At 40.3% G+C, this 20505-nt stretch overlaps 1 protein-coding gene across 2 annotated transcripts in view; it reads right to left on the bottom strand.

Moving 5' to 3' along the window:
• Window positions 1-3412: 3412 nt before the first annotated feature.
• The window catches only part of VAV3 (vav guanine nucleotide exchange factor 3), a 399285-nt gene continuing 382192 nt past the window's right edge, over window positions 3413-20505 (bottom strand). For both annotated transcript variants that reach the window (XM_054494867.1, XM_054494871.2), the window contains 2 exons: window positions 6302-6453; window positions 3413-5627 (listed from right to left, as the gene is read on the bottom strand). In XM_054494867.1, coding sequence (XP_054350842.1) covers window positions 5586-5627; window positions 6302-6453 — 194 coding nt within the window. In that variant the 3' untranslated portion in view covers window positions 3413-5585. The remainder of the gene's footprint in view (window positions 5628-6301; window positions 6454-20505) is intronic.

The raw sequence follows: 20505 nt of genomic DNA, 5'->3' as shown, positions 1-20505 counted from the left end.
AGGAATTTTGTCTTTGTAGCAAGGTTGTGATGGTGAAGTCAAGCAGAAGCTACCTCCATGGCCTTTCCTGGTCCTTAGAAGTAATGAAGTGATTCCACCCTCTCCCTCAGACAGACTCCATCACTGTGGATTATCAGCTGGCCTGCTCCACCAAGAGAAACTTGACTCCAAGCCTCTCTGGATTAGCAACCATTTTCTAGTGCAAGAGTGAATCGAAGTAGAAACGAAAACTCAATCTGATACCAATCTCTCTAGGCAATATCTTTTTTGGGTTTTCTTTTAGATGGCAGGAATAGTGGCATATTTCTGAATTCTGTGTTAACCTTCCATTGTTCAAACCACCGTTTAGTATCAAATAGTTTCTTCTTGGTTACGTAAGTTTAAAAATGTACGAAATCTTTCTCTTGCTCTACAAAGTATGGCAGGATAGGGTAGTGGTTATACGGACTCTGGAGCCAGACCACCCAAGTCAGAATTCAGCTCTGACACTTAGCAGCTGTGTGACTTTGGGAAAGTTGTAACCTCTTGATGTACCTCAGTTTCCTCATGTGCAAATGAAAATATTATGGGGTTCTACCTTTGGGGGTTGTTGTAAGTTAGTGCAAATAAAGCACTTAGAACAGAACATGGCACATGGTAAGCATGCCAATGAATGTTATTGGCAACTATTGAGTTTACCTTGTAGTTCACTGTTCATAACTTAGGCAGCAATCCTGAGCTAAACCTAAACAAAATTAGGGCTTAATCCCCATGTTAATTATGGGGCTGGTATATGTGAGTTATGGGATTGTGGGGCCAGTCAAGATTGTCCTTCTAAGGTAAAGGATAAGTTGCTGCATTTGGCCCCTCCTACAACCAAGAAAGAGGCACAATGCCTAGTGGGCCTATTTGGCTTTTGGAGGCAACACATTCCTCATTTGGGTATATGAGTCCTGCCCAATTATCAAGTGACCCGAAAGGCTGCCAGTTTTGAGTGGGGTCCAGAACAGGTCCAGGCTGCTGTGCAAGCTGCTCTGCCACTTGGGCCATATGACCCAGCAGATCCAATCGTGCTTGTGGTGTCAGTGGCAGATAGGGATGCTGTCTGGAGCCTTTGGCAGACCCCCATAGGTGAATCACAGTGGAGGCCTCTAGGATTTTGGAACAAGGCCCTGCCATTTTCTGCAGATAACTACTCTCCTTTTGAGAGACAGCTCTGGGGTTGTTACTGGGCTTTGGTGGAAACTGAATGTTTGACTATGGGTCATCAAGTCACCATGCGACCTGAACTGCCTATCATGAACTGGGCACTTTCCGACCCATCTAGCCATAAAGTGGGTCATGCACAGCAGCATTCCATCATCAAATGAAAGCGCTATATACGTGATTGGGCTCGAGCAGGTCCTGAAGGCCAAGTAAGTTACATGAGGAAGTGGCTCAAATGCCCACGGTCTCCACTCCTGCCACCCTGCTTTCTCTTCCCTAGCCTGCACCAATGGCCGCATAAGGAGTTCTCTATGATGAATTGACAGAGGAGAGAAGACTAGGGCCTGGTTCACAGATGGTTCTTCATGATATGCAGGCATCACCCAAAGTGGACAGCTGCAGCACTACAGCCCCTTTCCAAGACATCCCTGAAGGACAGCGCTGAAGAGAAATATTCCCAGTGGGCAGAACTTCAATCAGTGCACCTGGTTGTGTGATTATATACTGATATGTGGGCTGTAGCCCATGGTTTGGCTGGCTGGTCAGGGGCTTGGAAGAAGCATGATTGGAAAATTGGTGACAAAGAAATCTGGGGAAGAGGTATGTGGATGGGCCTGAGTGGCCAAAAACTGTGAAGATATTTGTATCCCATGTGAGTGCTCACCAATGGGTGACCTCAGCAGAGGAGGATTTTAATAATCAACTGGCTAGTACCATTCTGTGGACACCACTCAGCCTCCTTCTCCAGCCACTCCTGTCATCGCTCAATGGGCCCATGAACAAAGTGGCCATGGTGGCAGGGATGGAGGTTACACATGGGCTCAGCAACATGGACTTCCACTCACCAAGGCTGACCTGGCTACAGCCAGTGTTGAGTGCCCAATTTGCCAGCAGCAGAGACCAACACTGAGCCCTCGATATGGCACCATTCCTTGGGGTGATCAGGCAGCTACCCGGTGGCAGGTTGATTATATTGGACCTCTTCCATCATGGAAAAGGCAGAAGTTTGTCCTCACTGGAATATACAATTACTTCAGATATGGGTTTGCCTATCCTGTATGCAATGCTTCTGCCAAGACTACCATCCGCGGACTCACAGAATGCCTTATCCACCGTCATGATATTCCACACAGCATTGCCTCTGTCCAAGGCACTCACTTTAAGGCTAAAGAAGTGTAGCAGTGGGCTCATGCTCATGGAATTCACCATCATCCTGAAGCAGCTGGATTGATAGAAAGGTGGAATGGCCTTTTAAAGTCACAATTACGATGCCAACTAGGTGACAATACTTTGCAGGGATGGGACAAAATTCTTTAGAAGGCCATGTATGCTCTGAATCAGTGTCCGATGTATGGTACTGTTTCTCCCATAGCCAGGATTCACAGGTCCAGGAATCGGGGGTGGAAGTGGAAGTGGCACCACTCACCATCACCCTAAGTGATCCACCAGCAAAATTTTTGCTTCCTGTTCCCGCGGCATTCTGTTCTGCTGGCCTAGAGGTCTTAGTTCCAGAGGGAGGAATGCTGCGGATATGGGTACAGCCCGGCGCAAGATTTACACCCTCTCCCCCGCACTTTCAAGGGCCAGCCAGAGCTCACCAGATGCCGCTGGAACCGCCACGCTTTCCAAGGCGCGGACCCCTCTCTCCAGGAGAACCCAATTCCAGGGCGCCCTGCCCTTCACAAGGAGAAAAGAACTCTCCCAGGGGCTTCCAGCGGCTTCTCTGGGATCCTTCGCATTACTGTGCTGGACGCTTGGCGGTGTCCATCTCCGCCAATCCGGATTCGGGTATCTGAACCGGACTCCCTTTCGATTGGCTGAGGGCAACGGAGGCCGTCGCCTGTCCATTCACAATGGCGCTTGCCTATTTCTCAGGACCGACTGACCCATGTTCAACTGCTGTCCACATGGAACCCTTCTCCACTTCGGCCTTTGAAGTTCTCGTTAGAATATGTGCTACTACCACCAAGATCTGCACTTGCGGTGGCTCCGCCCGGGCCCAGCCCTGGGCTCCAAGACTCACCACAGCGGCCCTCCTACCAGACGCGTAGCGTCCATGGGGCTGGCGGGCGGGGAGGGTGGTGACCCCCACACATACACTGCTTCTGTTCACTCTGGACTGCTGGCGATGGCCGGGTACAGGCCCGACAATCCAGTGCCATCCATTTTCAGGGGAACCCTGACTAATACAGAGATCATTCAATAAAAAGACTCCAACTCTTAGAAATCAATTTAGTCACTATTTATTATATTGACATATTTACAAAATAATACAAAGTGAAATACCACTCTAATTCACCATATTACACAAGGGCTGCATACAGGCAAGACAAAGTATATGGAACACATTTACTTCTGTCTTTGGTATTAGAACTCTACACAAATTCGCAGCATTTAAATTTTCCAATACAAAGTATTAAACGTAGACAAAGATGTAATTGGTAATGTCACAAAAAGGGGCTCCAATATCCTCTGCTAGGAAACCCCCAGGCCCATGAAATGCAACAGGAAGACTAAACACCATTTATAAGGAGAGGGTCTATTGACTAAAATAAACAATACATGCTACAATACCATCCACAGGAGTGTTTCTGCTTGTGTGAGGCTGCTCCCTCCATAACAAAGTTCGGCTGACGGCAACAGACAAAACATTCCCGAGACAGAGTCGCAGATAAGACTTTATAGGAAAGAATCCATTCCAAGAGTACACTTTGAGGTGTAACTTTACTGTACAGAACATTTTATAAAATACATTTTTGTGATCATTTACACATATACAAAGACTTAAATGGTTTTAGCAAATAATAATTTTTCTAAAACACAATCACAGTTTACATAATTCTGAGGTAAAGGTCTTGAATCTATCCTAGATGAAAAGTCCTAGCCCATGAGGGTCTCTAACAGGGGGATGTGTCCACTGAACCTTGAGTTCTGGCACCCAAATGGACTGATGAGAGGGCAGGCTACACCTGCTTCATTTCAGAGATGATTAAAAATTTCAGAACTTAATGCCCCTGGTTCAGTTCTACTGAGTTAATGCTTCTTTTTTTTCCCAACGTGAAACTCTCTCTGAATCTTATCAGAACACAACTTCTGCTATGGAGGAAATATTTCCATCAGGAAAGGGCCAAATTAGTGTCTTAACTTGACTGCCTTGAATGGGGACTCTGGACCCCAGGAAAAATGTATTTAGGCTCCTCACAAAAAAGAGTGATGACTGGGCAAAACAAATGCACTGCAAGACCCATCTTCCCTCCAGTTGATACACTCCCAGGATGGGCTGCACAGGGGGAAACTCTGAGAGAAGCTGGAGGCCCACAAAAGTCCCCTGACCCTCTTTCTGTCCCAGAAATGAATAAAGGGCCCAGTTGTGCTTTCCTTCCAAAATCCTCAACAAAGTTGTTTGTGCTCCAAGAAAATGTGGGAATAAAAAAGTCATGTCCCAGGTCATCTTTTTGTGTGTGCGGGGGAGGTGGATGGGAGGAAAAGGCATGTATTAATAGATACTGCTGCTATAAAATGACATAAATTATAGCCCTTGATCTGTTTCTGTAAACAATGCCAGCTTATTCAGATTACTGGCAACCACCCCTAATATACCTAGCCCAGATCCTTTCATAAAGTCAAGTACTATATTTCCAAAATAATCCTATGAAATCATGAAGGTTGTGAAGGTTTAATATGAAGACACACTCTCTTTTATGTGCTTTTTTCACCTTTTATAAAGAAGTTTGCAAATATAATCAGGACACCAAATGAGTAATTAAAACCCTTCAGGGATAGCTCACTTATGATGCAAACCTGAGCATTGGCCTCATATTTTATAATATCATGACTAACATCTGAGGGTAAAAGTGTTTGCCGGGCAATGAGTCACCTTGTTGGACAATTTAAGACAAGTAAGGCTGGATCTTTCCAGTAAGCTGCTCAAATGGCAGAACTCCAATTTTTCTTCATGCTTGGGAAAAGGAAAATTACACTTCTGCTTCTTTGTACCATCAAATAATCTGGTGAATGGCACGTGAGAATAAAGCAAAAGTGTGTTAAGATTTACTGATGACTGGCATTCATGGTATCTGACCAGATGAAGTAAAGGGAAGCATGAACCAATGTGTTTGCAGGGCTCTTCTGGGAAGAACAGCTCTTGGTTTTGCCCTGGTCTCTGACAATGACAGACTGGCAGGCTGTTTCTTGCACAGCTCTAGGCAAGCCATTAATCTGTCAGTACCAGCATCTTTAGAAATCTCAGCATTAAGACTTAGGAGGGGCTAAGGAGGGAGGATGTTGAACAGCCAGAAATGCAGCTTTTTAAACACTTCAGTTAATTCACGATGCTGTGCAGGCTTCTATTTATCCCTTCTCTGAAATTTTTCGTGCAGGGTGCAATGCTGGATTTGAATTTATTCATCCTCTTCCACATACGTGGATGGAAACCATCCCACCTAAAAAAGAAAAGCAACCAACATAGCAACATGACTTTGTATCTGACACTTCAAAGGATTCTACAAACAGAGCATTTTGTTTTCATAACACCCCAATTAAACTGGGGTTGTATGCCCATTGTAGGTGAGAAGATTGGTTTAACTGCTCTTAGAAGCCTAATAGAGTAAATGATCAAAACGGAGGAATAAAATAAACAGTGTTCTAATCCACTAGCACACAAATAAATATGTAAATTAAGTATAATACAGGGGGGCTCTGCTGCATAATGATTCCTATTTCTGCTGTAGAACAGGATGAAAAGACAGAGGTACTATGTCCCATTCTTTCCAATTTACATCAGCAGTTTTTATAGATATTTTGCAATACACAGAAAGTTTAGCTCTATGGCTCAGGGTCTAAAAAGAACTGAAATGCTCCTCGACTCTTTTCCAAGCAGCAAGCTGTCCCACTTGCCCAGGTGAATTTTATTTATGTCACTATCATATTCATTTCAGATATTTTCAGTGAGTCCCTGGTATCAGCAAAATACAGCACCAGTTTCCAGAGGGCAGAGGCCTGTGGGCTGAAAGCTGTAATACAGTATAGAGGCTTCTCCCTGGTGCCACAATGGGTGCAAACAACTGCTCAGTCCCCTTCTTTCACATGCACCAGCACATCGAGAGGGCCAACTTACCCTGCCGTTTACTTCTCCTCTCCACCAGCCATTTGCACTCATCTTTGTGTAAATCTTCACCACATCTCCTTTCAACAAGGACAACTCTCTCATATCTCTTGCACAGAAGTCATACCGAGCGATGGCAATGCCCAGCACTTTTGGACTTAACACTGTCAAGAGATGACAAGGAATGAGAGTAGGTTTGCAGTTCGTTAACAACCATAACAACCTAATCAGATGAATGTTATTGATGCTATCAAATGCACAGTCGTGATTTCATTACAGACCAGCGATAATGGCAGAGGAGCTTGAAAGCAGCAGAATTGCTGTTTCAATTCAATCAGGTGCAGGCAAATTCGCTTCATAAGTTTAAAGAACCATTGTCCTGTTTTTCCATTCTTCATAAGAACTTCAAAGTAAGGACTAGTTTTTATAAAAATGAAACAAAACAAAAAACAAATTTAAAAAATTCGTTAATATCTAAGTATCTAAGGAGACAGATTCTAAAATAATTTCATCATAAACTTCCTATTGATGGCCCAGTAATCTAACCAGCACCTCCAAGGTGAAGCTTTATGTTTTTATCCAGTAACTGCTTTAACTAACACTCAAAACAACGAAATATTTTGCTCTGATGTCAGTCTCCTGTCAATCCTATGTTATCACTTCTGGTTAAGTGGCACTTTCTTCCCTAACAAAGCTTTCTGTGTTAAAACTATTTGGGGATAAATTTAGTTATTGTTTTCTATATAATTCACCTATGTGAAGAGGTGTGAATCAGGTCTCACAGAAGGAACACACAAATACCATCTATATTTTCTTTCTTTGAAACAAATACTGCCTTACAGAAAAACTTTACTGATGTATCTAATCAAAAATAAGATGTCAGGGTATTAATCTCCTGTGTTCAGAGTTGAGTTTCTTCCTCTCTCTCTCTCTCTCTCTCTGTATGTGTGTGTGTCTGTGTGTGTGCGCGCGCGAGCACGTGCGTGTGTGTGTGTTTAATATTTGATGGCAGGAAAAGAGCTAACTTTCTCCCTGGCCCTGCTGGCCCTGTTCTGAAAAGAAAACTCCATTCCAGTGGTTCATGTTTGTTAGTCTCTAGTGTTTCATGGCACATTTTATATTAACTTCTCTACCTGTTGCTCTTTGGGGTTATAAAGTGTTTTCAATTATATGTTCAGTGATTCTGAGAATCACTCATCGGAGGTTGGTGAAACTTTATAAATCTTAAATGGTAAAGGAACTTAAGTGTAAGAAAAAGAGACAAATGGGAAACACCAACCATCTGTATTTTTAACAGTTCCCAGGGCTCAGGCAGCAGAAGTTACGACCTGTGTTACCCTGGAAGAGCCTGCCCACTTGGCCACAGGGATCTCTGACCTATTATTCATGGCTTTGTAATGACAGAAATTTTTTTAGACTCCAGGTGTCCATCATGAGATAAATGAATGGCAATACTGTAGATTTCAGAACTGTAAAGGGAGTAAAAAATAGGTCATTTATTTTACTGTTCAGGACACAAACCACTTTAATAGCTTTCTCACTGAAAACTGTCCCATTATTGGGGCACTACTGTTAGATTTGGTGCACATAAAAACACCCCTGTGATGGAAAAACCCAATCATCAACTTAACTGTGTGGTGACCTTGCATAGGTCTAACCCCTTGAGGCCACATTTTTTCTCATCTATGAAATGAAATATTTGTATTAGATGACTTCTAAGTTTTTTCTACTTTTAAATTCTATGATTTTTATTGCGATATGCAGGTTAATTTTTAAAAATCTGTCAGAAAACAGACTTTATCTAATGTATACCCTAAATGTCATGTTAATAGCCATCAAACTCTGGGTAATGACAGAAATCAAGACCAAAATGCCCACGCACAAACTGAAGAACTGCAGAATTCATGGGCGCCAGTCATCTTTTCAAGTAATGTGTACTGAATTTTACTTTTATATTTGAAAACAAAGTTGGGATTTTATTTCTATTTATTTTCTTCATGAAAATACATAAACATTGGCTTTTTTCAACTAAACTTTCTGGTCTTCAAGAAAAATAATGATTTTATAGCTTTTCATCCCCCTTTATACTTTCAGCCCCATCCCTCTGCAAACTCTCCCCAACAGATAAATTATAGAATGTCTCATGGCATGAGCACACACACAAACACCAGAGGAGTGAAATGTCATGATGAACGGTGACTTTATGACAGAGAAGAGTAAAGTGCATGGTGGTAATGGAACTCGAGGGATTGTCTGTGAGGAGATGTATCCATATGAGAAGCCATACATGGAACTCAAATATTTTATTTGCAAGCAGAAGCAAGTTGAAGAGACAAATAAAAGTAGTAAAGCAGTACCTGACCAGAAAGGAGTGGAAGAAGGGGGAACAAAGCTGTAGTCTGGAGGAGTTACAAAAGAAAAGCCACAGAACAAAGAGGGGGCTTCGAGAAAGAAAGAAAAAGAGAGAAGCAAAAGAGCATTTAGGTATTGGCAAAAATATCTCAACACAATCATTTTTACCCACTTCTTTCCTATCACCATTTCTAAATGAAGAACAAGCCAAACTTTTACATTTTGATAGACAACAGTATTTTGCAATTCAGAGCTGTCTATCCTTTTATAGGCAAACACAGAGAATACCCACTCCACATTGCCATCTTTGAACCCCATCCATCCAAGGATGGCCAAGAATGGCCTCATCCTTTTGATGTGGTGCCCAATTTCCACTTTGTTACATCAGTGGAAAGGGGTATCCTGTAGATGCTTACCGTAAAGTAATCCTTCACATCAAAACTATTATAAAGAAAAGCCTGTAAGATGGTATCAATGAAACATGCAGAACCCATGGAAAATTCAAGAAAATCATTCATACAATTTGTTAGAAACCACCTCCATCCTCCCAGCCAAGCATGCACATGCCAGCTTATTTTCAAAAGGAGAAAAGTGCAATTAGAAATGAAAACCACTCTGACTCTTATAGCTGGAAAAAAATAAATACATATCCAGATGTACAGAAAAGTTACATGTCTATGGATGCTCTAAAACTTTTCATTTTACTTTTAATATAAGAGCTAATCACATTTATCAAATGGTTTTGAAGTCTTAGATACCATGCTGAAAGTGCCATACTCAGTATTTCACTTAATCGTCACAACTCTAAGAGGAAGGTACTAACATTATTTCCCCTTTACATATGAGAAAAATCTGGAATCAAACCTAAGTGATGTGACTCCAGGGTACCTGCTCTTAATGACTGCTGCACTACTCTGCAACTGCCACTCTGCTTCAGGCACCTCCGCAGGCAGCTATATAACTTGACCTGCTGATACCACGGTGCCACTGCAATGGAAAAGGAAGGTGTGGTTGTATACTTCCTCCCAGTATTTGTTCTCCCCTTCTTTCATGTCTTAGATTATGCATTGGGCTATGTTTGCCTAGAGAGAAGGCTACATTTCTCAGCTTCCCTTGCAGTTCAGTATAGCCGTACAACCATGTTCTGGCCAATGGAATATAAACAAAAGTGTCATGAGACAGCTTCTGGGACCTTTCCTAACAATACAGTGGACACACGCCTTTGCCTTTCTTTTTGGCTCTTCATTCTATCCTGCTGTCTGGAATGTGAAAGCTACTATCTTGGTTCATGAGGAGGAAAACCTCCCCTTGGTGGAGCATAAGCCTGAAGGAACCTGGATCGCTAAAGATTTCCTGGAACAGAGATGACCAGCCCTGCCCCTCCAGCCCTGGAGTATTTCTAGGATTTTTTGGGAAAGAGAAATAACTATCTTCTTGAAGCCTATTTAAGGTTTTTGGGTTGCTGTTACTTGTACCATGGCCTAATCTGAACTGTGACAAAAAGTTTTCTACAGCCAAGGATGAGGTAAAAGTGAGATAAGACAACTGGGAATGAGTTCACATCGTCTTCCAATATATTCTGCCTCTGTTCAGGTAACTGCTTGACTTGACAGCCACGGAATTCTTCCAAAGTTAATATTCTTGTCATGAAAGGGTCCTAGGGATATCTGTGGATAGCAGAGACTTATTAAGGATATTCCGAGACACCACCCAAGCAGACTGGCCAAGGGAATTGAAGGGAGTTTAGTTATTCTTAGAATCAATGGCCTTGGAGCCCTCATATACACACTGATGCATTCATGACAGACTTTTCTCATGAATGGCCTCATGTTTACTTTTCACCTACTATGAAGTATACTCTTGTTGATAATCAAAGTCCTTTTCTATTCCATTGCACATTCTGCAGTACATTTTTTATTTTTAAGTATACTGATACACGCCATTACAACTAATTTTTATAATCAGCCCAAATCATTTTCAGCCACACAGTAGAAATGGTACATTTTCATTTTCTTGAGATCATGATATACTGTTAGAGGACAGGATGCCACCTCCATTTTAATGAGCAAATGACACACATCTAACTCTATTATTGGCAGAAAATCTGGTGCTAAGATTTCTATCCTATGTCTGTGAAAACTTCAGTTAGAAGCCCTCATTCCAAACATTACTTCTGTCAGGCATTAGAATTCTCTCCTTGGACTGTTTTCTTTCTTTCTTTTTTTTTTTTTTTTTTTTTTGAGACGGAGTTTCGCAGTTACGCGATCTCGGCTCACTGCAAGCTCCGCCTCCCGGGTTCACGCCATTCTCCTGCCTCAGCCTCCCGAGTAGCTGGGACTGTTTTCTAAGTGTCCATCCTTGTGTCTCTCTCTCTGGGACTATTTTATCCATAAAGAAATAAAACACCATATTTATCCAAAATTTTCAATGAAGGTAATTTACACCAAAAGTCTGGAATATAACAAGAGATAAGTTAGCTCTAGAAGAGAGAAATGATAAGCCAGTGAAAACAGTTAAATGCAAATTAAATAATTTCAACCATAGGTAGATAAATTAGATAAGATAACCTATCTGTAATCTTAAAATATCTACTATTCCTGAAGGAATATGGGTAATGCTTCACCAAAGGACTTGAAACTCTGTTTCAATTACAGAATATCAGGGTGCTAGCCCTGTCTCTTATCTAACTCTAAAAGCCTTATCATCATTTGCATTCCTATCAAGTAGCTAGAATTAGAATCCTCTTAAATCTTATCTAAAATATTATAATTCCATCCAAACAGTAGTTAGCCCTCACAGTTAGGCTTTGGCCCCGCTGCTGTCTTCACTTAAACTAATGTTTTTCCCTGATGAATGCAGGAGATTCTTCGATATGGTTTGGCTTCTCACCTGAATTGCAGTCTATGGCTTCAAATGTTTTCATGACACTGCTACGAAGACTAGCTTTTATGTCTGATTTAATGTGCCTGAAACTAAATTCCTCATCTTCTTCCCTGTAATCTAGCTCAAACTCCCATGTTTCCCCCATGCAAGAACTCTCCTGTTCTCTCTGTGAACTAGCCTTGCAAAGTTAGTACATCGTTCAGCCCTCCTTGTCCCCTTTCTAAGTAAAGTGCTTTCTTCCTCTGCAATATGAAGTTAATCTTTCAGTAATTCTCAGCTGCACCATCCCAATTCAGGTATCTATATCATTCCTACCCTCAGAAAACTGCCAGCCAAATGGTCTTCTTGCTTCTGGCTTTCTTTCTTTTCTGTTCTAAATACTGCCTCACAGCAACTCACCTTTCACGTAGAGTCCATCATGCTATTTGCTAAATTATGAAATCCAAACCCTTGGCCTGAATTCCATGACGGTTCATAATCTGGCCACTCTTGTCTCTCTAATGAAATCTGCATACATTTCCACATGTGTTCGCTTTACCCAGACCAGCTTCCTACTACCTCCTGAAGCCCTCAGCTGCATTTCCAGCTCCAAATATCTGCTCATTCTGGAATGCTGCTCCTTCCTTGGCCTCTGCTGACCTTAACTTCCCTGTCTCAAAAGTCCAGCCCAGACCCCTCCCAGGAGCCTTCCCTGACAATCCAAACAACACTCTGGTCCCTTCTTTGACCTTTCCTAGCCCTCTGGTAGGCATTTGCATCATGGCACTTCATGGCTCTGATATTTAATTACTGTACGTTCTGTGTTGTAACCCCAATTAGATGGCGATTCTGGAGGGCAGGGGCCAGTTCTTATATTGCTTCTGCTTCCTCCACAGGATCAGGTCCAGTACTAAGCAACTGAAGCTGCTGAGTGGACAAGTATCTCGGTAGAGTATTTAATTCTGCAAGTTCCTTATGTCTCCTCCTTCCATTCCTTTAGCTCATCTTCTGCTCACTTAAACTGCTCCATAAGACTTCCAACAAAGGCCAGCAAAACACAAAGGAAAGAAAGCGAAACATATTTGGGTTCTATTCCGCAGGCTTCCTGAGCGCCACCATCTATCATTGATATTCCTACAATAATTATTTTTTTTTTCTGAGATGCTGAACACCTATTAAATACTGTATGTCTCACGGCATTAACCATACTCTATGCCTGAGGAATCTTCTTAGGAGTAAAAGGTTAATCAGTTTCTCCTGCCACCCAGTGTATAGCTCTCAGCCACACATTTTAAGGATTGGTAGGGATGCTTTCTACTTTTCTACACACTGTAGCGTGACTTATTGTCGCCACTCTTCCTATATATCAATGGTAAATGCCTTTGGGTCCTTAATTCCTTTGAGCTGGAAAAACAGCATTTGAATGCCTGGCACCTACTGAGACAAGAGTAAAAGATAACATGTTTCTCCAGGAGAGTATGGATTTAAACCCAGATGTAAGCAATATCAGAATAAGGTATTTGATAAAAATATTTTTAGAACGATTTAACCTGTAAAATATATTTCCATCCATACTGATAATATATCCACGTGTTTCTATATGTACAGATGCATGGTTTCATCATCAAACTCCTCCCACCACACCAAGAAACTTCTAAAGTAAAAATTATTGGTAGGTGCATGTCCTGGAATAGAATTAAAAAGAGCCCAGTGACATTTAAATGGGAACGTTGAGGTGGTTATCATCTCCTGGACTCTTCATTCACTGCCTAACATTATAGATAAATTACCTGCATCATGTTATTCTGGAAGCTTCTTGAAAGAGAACTCTTTTATGCATATTAGCATCCACTTAGATAATATTACACCGATACTGCGACCTTTTTCAATAGGTAATCATTTGCAAACTGGATGCTTCGTTTAAGGGCCTAACTTTCCCCCTTTTACAAACACTTTCAACTCCATATTAGCATACACAAGGAAGGACACCTTGCTTAGAGAGACCATCACACTTAGGTAGGTATCTGGTTATTTTGCATGTGTATGACACCTGGCTCTCAATTGAGCTAACACTCATGGGGCATTATTAGCAAATGACTCAGTGGCTCACAATTTAGTGACTTAATGTTTCCAGTTAGGAACTATTAAGAGCACAGTCAAATATTATTTATCAAGTTTTCCAAGTTAAGCAAAACCTGAAGTACTAACATTACCTAATATAAATAGAAGTTATCTGTTAAATAAATAAACTTGGAATAGAAGTTATCAGCATAGCCATAATAACTGACTGGCAAATCATTAGGGGTTATAATTCAGTTCTGAGACCTGACTGAGAAGATAACACCGCAAAACACAGAAGAATGCCAATTAAAAAGAAAATGAACACAGTGTTTATGGCAGGATAAAAAAGTACTAGTGACTGGATATTTGATGCCTACACTTTTGTTGCCAAGGCTAAGGATTGCTTTAAAGTATTATGTTCTGCCTTGATCGTGCTATTAATGTTCATGAGCAGATGAAAATTTACTCAGTTTTCAGTAATATTTGAAATTTTTACACATTGGAAACCAACCTAATCGACACTCTTCCTTCAGGTATTAGTTATCAAATCCTAAGTATTTTTGAACTAACAATTATCCTTTACATGTATCAGAGAACATTACCCTAAGTTACTTGCTAAGTATTCTCTGGGATAGACATTCCTTAACACTCAGTTTTTAGTTGTAACAAGCACATGTGTTCTCACTCACTTAGGTAACAAAAAGTTGTTAGTAAGAATATGAGAAGATTGGGCCAATGGTACTGTCAACACTGACCACTTGCGTTTGCTGCCTAGCAGTGGCCCTAGATGTTTTGCTGAAGAACTGTACTCCTAAGTGGGATGCTTTGATGAGCAGTCTAGGAGGTTCTTTTTGCCAAGATTGTCTACAGATGGCCTAACACCAGAGAACATGCTGAGAATTTAATGAATGCTTAATTTAAATTTGTGATCCTTACCCTGGTTTTATTTTAGAACTCAGGCATATCGTTTTAGATGCCCTGCAAAATTCATAGACAGAGTATCAACTATCTGCTCCCCAATCTCTCCCAAACAAAATGACCTAAAACCCTATTGTTTAGTGCTTATTGTATATTTTATATATTGTCACTGAAAAAAAACTAGGAATAATTTAGATTAATTTCATTTAATTGAATGCTGACATCTGGTAAGTAGACAAATTTCTGTTAACCCAAAATCCAAAGCTGTAACAAGGAAAACTAATGTCTAAGATTACTGTAAAAAAATAAACTACTACTTAGTATTCAATGCTACAGAGTATAAACATATAAAGCCATTAACAAGAAAACAAAGTAAGTATAAGGTCTTTCTTATTGCTATGGAAAACTGCCTAGGGATTTCAGATTATTTATATGCATATGGTTTATCAAGATGTTAATTCTAAATCTATATTTAAAAAATATTTGGCACACATTTATTATATTGCTAATGTGCCAAAGACTGCTAAGATATCATAGGAGATATAATGAATAGGTACAGGCTCTGACATCACAGGAGCTTAGAAATTAGTGAAGAGATAGACACAGACAGAAATTATGTAGAGATATGGAAATGATTCATTTTGGATTGAGAATGCTATGATTAGACTTTAGGCTCTATTGGAGCCCTCAACACAAAACAAAACCTTCCAAACTCCCAGTTGCTCAGGGCAAAAACCTTAGAATTATTCTTAGGTCTTCTATTACTATTATACATCACATCTGATGTGTCATAACATCCTTTTGGATCACCCTCAAAATATAAATATAGTCACCTATATGGCTATGTGCTGTTCCAGGCCACTATCATCTCTTACCTTGATTGCTGTATGGGCCTAACTGGTCTTCCTGTGCCTACCTTGTCATCTCTTTTTCATGTTTTTTTTTTTATAATACAGAAACTAGAATAATCCTATTAAAACTTTAAAGACAGACCATGTTTCTCCTTTGCCTACATCCCTCCAATGGTTTCCTGTTTCTTCAAGGGTAAAAGCTAAAGTCCTTTAGGGCCTTAAGTGATCTGGCCTCACTTACCCCTTGAACCTCATCTCCAGCTACTCTTCCTTTTGGTCCTTCTGCTCTGGCCACATTGCCTAGTCAGACATACCCCTCCCTTAGCACTGACTGACAGTTCTCTCTTTCACCTCCTTGAGTCTTGATTCAAATGCAACCTTCACAATGAAACCTGCTGTGAGGTCCTATAAAATAGTCATGGATCCACACCACTAGTGCCATGTGATGGTGACAGAAACAGAGCTTATTGTGGGAACAACACACAATCAGAGAAGTAGGTAGAGTGCATGCAATCTCCCAAACTCCCATTGTCCTACTGCTGAGGTGAGGCACAAATGCTTTACACACACTGTGGTTACAGTTTCAGCATCCTGCTCTATGTATTGACAGCATATTTATGCAAGCTTATAATAATAGAAGCTCCCTGGTCACACAAGTGGCCTGTTAGAAAGAAGTGCTTCTAGAGCCAGTGGCTGGTGTCAGCCTGCTCTACCATTGAACTAACTCAGAAGTGATGAATCAGCTTTCTGCTATGCTATCAGAAAGAGGGAAAATGAGACTATAGTTTTGTTTTTCATCACCCAACCAGCCCAGTTAAAAATTGTAAGCCATCCCTCAGCACTCATGAGTACCACTCCCTTGGTATGGTTTTTTTTTTTTCCCCCAGAGCACTCAGTAATGTCTTACATAATACACTTGATTATTTTTCTAAATCCATTAGCTACCTTCCCTACTAGCAAGTGGAATCTCCATTAGAGTAGGGAATTTTATCCATGCTATTCACTGCTGTATTTTAACAGCGCTTGCCCTGAAGTAGGCTCTCAATTAAGATCTGTTGAATGAATGCATTAATGAATAATGAATGAATGAATGTGGGGAACTATGGAGGAGGTTAATGGTGAGGATGCAACAACTAAACAATAAATGAGGAAAGAAGTGCTTGGATTCGATTGAAATATGTAGAACTGTACCCTTTGAGGAGGAAGGAGAAAGGGAAGGGTGGAAATTAACTGTGGAAGAATGAGTTTTGAATAAAGAAAAATCTGAGCCAATCAGTCAGGCAATATTGAAATTTTTGTGCCCGGTCTGACAAATTGGAGTGCATCTATCAGAGGGTGGTGAAGATGGTGAGAAATTGACAACCATTTACATGATGAGGAATTGATTAATTATTTTGAAAAAGAAAAGGAAGGAATGAAGAGGTAGGAAGGAAGCATGGGGAAGGGGAAAGAACATACCAGATGAAAAGTTATCATGAGAGGGAGAGTATATAGTATATTTATTTTGAATATACAATGCATTATTTTTATAGTATATTCGGGGTTATCTTGGTAGGAAGAATATATATTTATTTTGAACTAATCATAGTAAATAGCTATAGTACATCAAATTTCTAGATCAATAAAAGAAAAAAACTTAATTTGTTCAGAAAATAGGGTGTTTTGTGTGGTATTGAACATAAAGTCCCTTGAGTGTTCAAGCAAAGCCTGATGATGACTTTTCAGGAGTGTTATAGAACATTTAAAAAAACCTGTATTAGGGCTAATGGGGATGGTAAGTTTGAAGTGCCTAGATACAAGAAGAGTTTCTCTGGCATTCCTACCTATTGTTTAGATGTTAAGCTGTATTGTGTATAACACTTGAGACGTGTGTATGATATAGTATTTAATGCAAGCAGAGGCTCAACAAATGTTGAATGCACGAAGCAATGAATGAAAGTATAACTTAATGAAAGGAAACCCTAGCCGAATATGTAGTCAGCTTATTAATGTTATTAAGAGCAAGAGAGCTGCAGAGTTAAAACCTGCTACCTTATGCAGATTTGGGATTCAGCAGGGGAAGTCAAATATCAGTCATATATCAGGAAAAAAGAGATATCAGCATTGATCCTCATAACTAGGAGCCTGGTTAAATTTTTAGGAAGAAAAAATGGGAATTTCTCCCAATTTAGATGAATTTCTGTTTGTTTTTCAAGCAAGAGACTAGTAAAACCAAATTCTTGGATCAGGGCTGTTATATGAAAGCACTATGGTGAATTAACTGCATTGAGACCAGTTATGTATGTATGTTTGTATGTATGTATGTATCTATGTATGTAGTTATTTTTGATATTGAGTCTCCCTCTGTTGCCCAGGCTGGAGTGCAGTGGCACCATCTTGGCTCACTGCAACCTCCGCCTCCTGGGTTCAAGCAATTCTTCTGCCTCAGCCTCCCGAGTAGCTGGGATTACAGATGCATGCCACCACACCAGGCTAATTTTTTGTATTCTTACTAAAGACGCGGTTTCACCATGTTGGCCAGGCAGGTTTCAAACTCCTAACCTCAAATGATCCACCTGCTTCAGCCTCTCAAAGTGCTGGGGATTTACAGGCATGAGCCACTGTGCCTGGCCGAGACCAGTTTTCAATTTAGAACATGAGGTTATATGAGACACTATAAAAGTATTAATGAACAGTATAAAAGATGAGAAATTCTAAGATCATAAGTACTGCTCTGAGCCTTGAAACATTTAAAAGATAGCACTGAATGAGGTTATCTGAATCTGAATCTGTAGAATTTACACCTGTAAGCCATATTCTGAAGCGATCCTGGATACTGGTTGCTAACTTTTAAAGCCATCAGGCTCAGAATAAAAATGCCTTAGAGTAGCTGGTAAAGATCCTGAAGTAACTAAATAAAAAAGGGAAGCCCAGCATCACTTACTAATGAAGATGTGCAATTGCAGTTGATCAGTTGCCCAAGAACTGTAAATTATGTGGACACCATAGACATACGAAGAAAGAAGAATATAAAAATGTCAGCAATATGTTATAACTAACTTAGTCCATAGAATAGTGTGTATACTGGAAGAGCGGAGCCAAGCCCCAGGAAACAGAAGTAGGAAACCAAAGTATCAGGGAAAAGGAGAAGGACTTTATAAATATACTTAAAATTGTCAAATGAGGCTAATGTAACACTTCACACTGGGTACCAGTATTGGAAGTGGTAGCAGGAGCAGCAGTAGTAATAGCAGGAGCAAAACACATAGCACTTCCCACATGTGAGATGCTATTCTCAGTATTTCACACCTACTAACTCTTTTAAGCCTCCTAACATGAGCATTAAACACTATGAGACAGTGTTCCATGATGAAATAAACTGGGGAAAACTCTAGATAAACTGTCACTTTCCTAGAAGGGAATATATCATACTAGCAGCATTTCTTATATATCTGTTTGACAAAAGAAATCTTTTCATGGTACTTCTCACAGGGCTAGAGATTCCTGGAATACTCCATTGGAGATATTGATCTGATATATGTAAAAGGGGTTTGAAAAGTAAGAGTGTCCTGCTAATCATCAAATTATTGAATTTCAGAATTCTTAGGTTATCTTATTCCATATAAAATATTTAATACAATGTTTCAGACAAATGGTCATTCAAGTATTGTTTAGGAGCCTGCACTGGCTAGAAGTGCAGGCTCTCAGAAAGATAAGGTATTTCACCGTGGAAAGGCAATACAATTCATTGAAAACACTTTTTTTTTTTTTTGTATTAAAGTAGTGTTTTTCTTGTATAAATCCCATTCACTGACTGCCTGACTGCTGTAATAAAGTCCTCTTATAACTCCAAGTTACAAAATGACAAAAAGAAAAATTAGAATAAGGATGGAAAATTTTAGAGAAAAGTTTAAAATTAATACAGTGGAACTGCAGCGGGTCGAATGGTGGCCCTTCAAAAAGATATGCCCACCCAGAACCTGTGAACCTGTGAATGTGACTTTATTTGAAACAGGGGTCTTTGCAGATGTCATTCAGTTAAGGATCTCAAAATGAGATCAAGCTGTATTTGGGTGGGCCCTAAATCCAATGACAGGTGTCCATAAGAGAAAAGAAGGGACAATGATACACACAGAAGGTGACGTGAAGACCAGCAGAGACTGGAGCAGTGCATCTATAAACCAAGCCATGCCAAAGATTGCCAGTAGAAACTGGGAAAGGAGCATGGGAGGGATTCTCCCTCAGAGCCTCCAGGAAGAATTAGCCCTGCTAACACTTTGGTTTTCAACTTCTGGCCTCCAGAAGGGTGAGAGAGTAAACTTCTGTTGTTTTAAGCCACTTGGTTCGTGATAATTTTATAGCAGTACTAGGAAACCAATATAACGAGATTAAAACAAATATTTAAATTACCAGAATAAAATTAGATCATGTCAAACCCAATTGCAAAATGACCGAGGAAAAGATGACACAAAAACTGAGGATTCAATAAAATCAGAAAATAAAGGCAGGTGAATATGGGAATGCTGAATTAAAAGGGCAAGGGAGAAACTAAGTTAAGTGGACGGTTAGGAACCTGTACGAAGGAGATAATAAATATTGTCTCCATTCTATTGTAATATAACTAATAAACAGTAGTTAAGGAATTATTAGGATGTTTAAGGAATTATCAGGAATAAGAATGCTACTTTATGTTCTACTGAGTTAAATAAATATGACACAAATTATCCAAGTTTCTGTTTCTACCCAAAATACTGACTAAAAATGAAGGATAAGCATGTTGTTGGATGTTGAATAGAATAATGGGGACAGTGGGTGGCAGGAAAGAGACCACACCCAGGGAGAGACAGCCTAGGCTCTGTTCTGACTTCTACTTCTTCCCGCAAGGTCAACCTTATGGCTCCAATGACAAAAGTCGCCTTCGTCAATCTTTGAAGAATTACTACACTATTTGTCACCACACTGAAAGGAACATGCTGATCTACATTTTGTTTTGAAACTCACCCATATTCCCATGCTTTTCCAGTTTCAACTTAGCACTCTAATATCTGCTGTGTCTCCTGTGAACCTTAGATTCTGACTTCTCTTATTTAGCCCCTTCTGAGGCTATTTCATGCAAGGCATGTGCAAAAGTACAATTGAGAATGACAAGCAAAGGGTCCTGGCTCCTAGGGCTCCAGCAAACAATGCACCAGA

The sequence above is a fragment of the Pongo pygmaeus genome, chromosome 1, assembly GCF_028885625.2.
Source record: "Pongo pygmaeus isolate AG05252 chromosome 1, NHGRI_mPonPyg2-v2.0_pri, whole genome shotgun sequence".
In the NCBI taxonomy this organism is placed as follows: Eukaryota; Metazoa; Chordata; class Mammalia; order Primates; family Hominidae; genus Pongo; species Pongo pygmaeus.
This window is presented reverse-complemented; position numbering and strand designations above follow the sequence as displayed.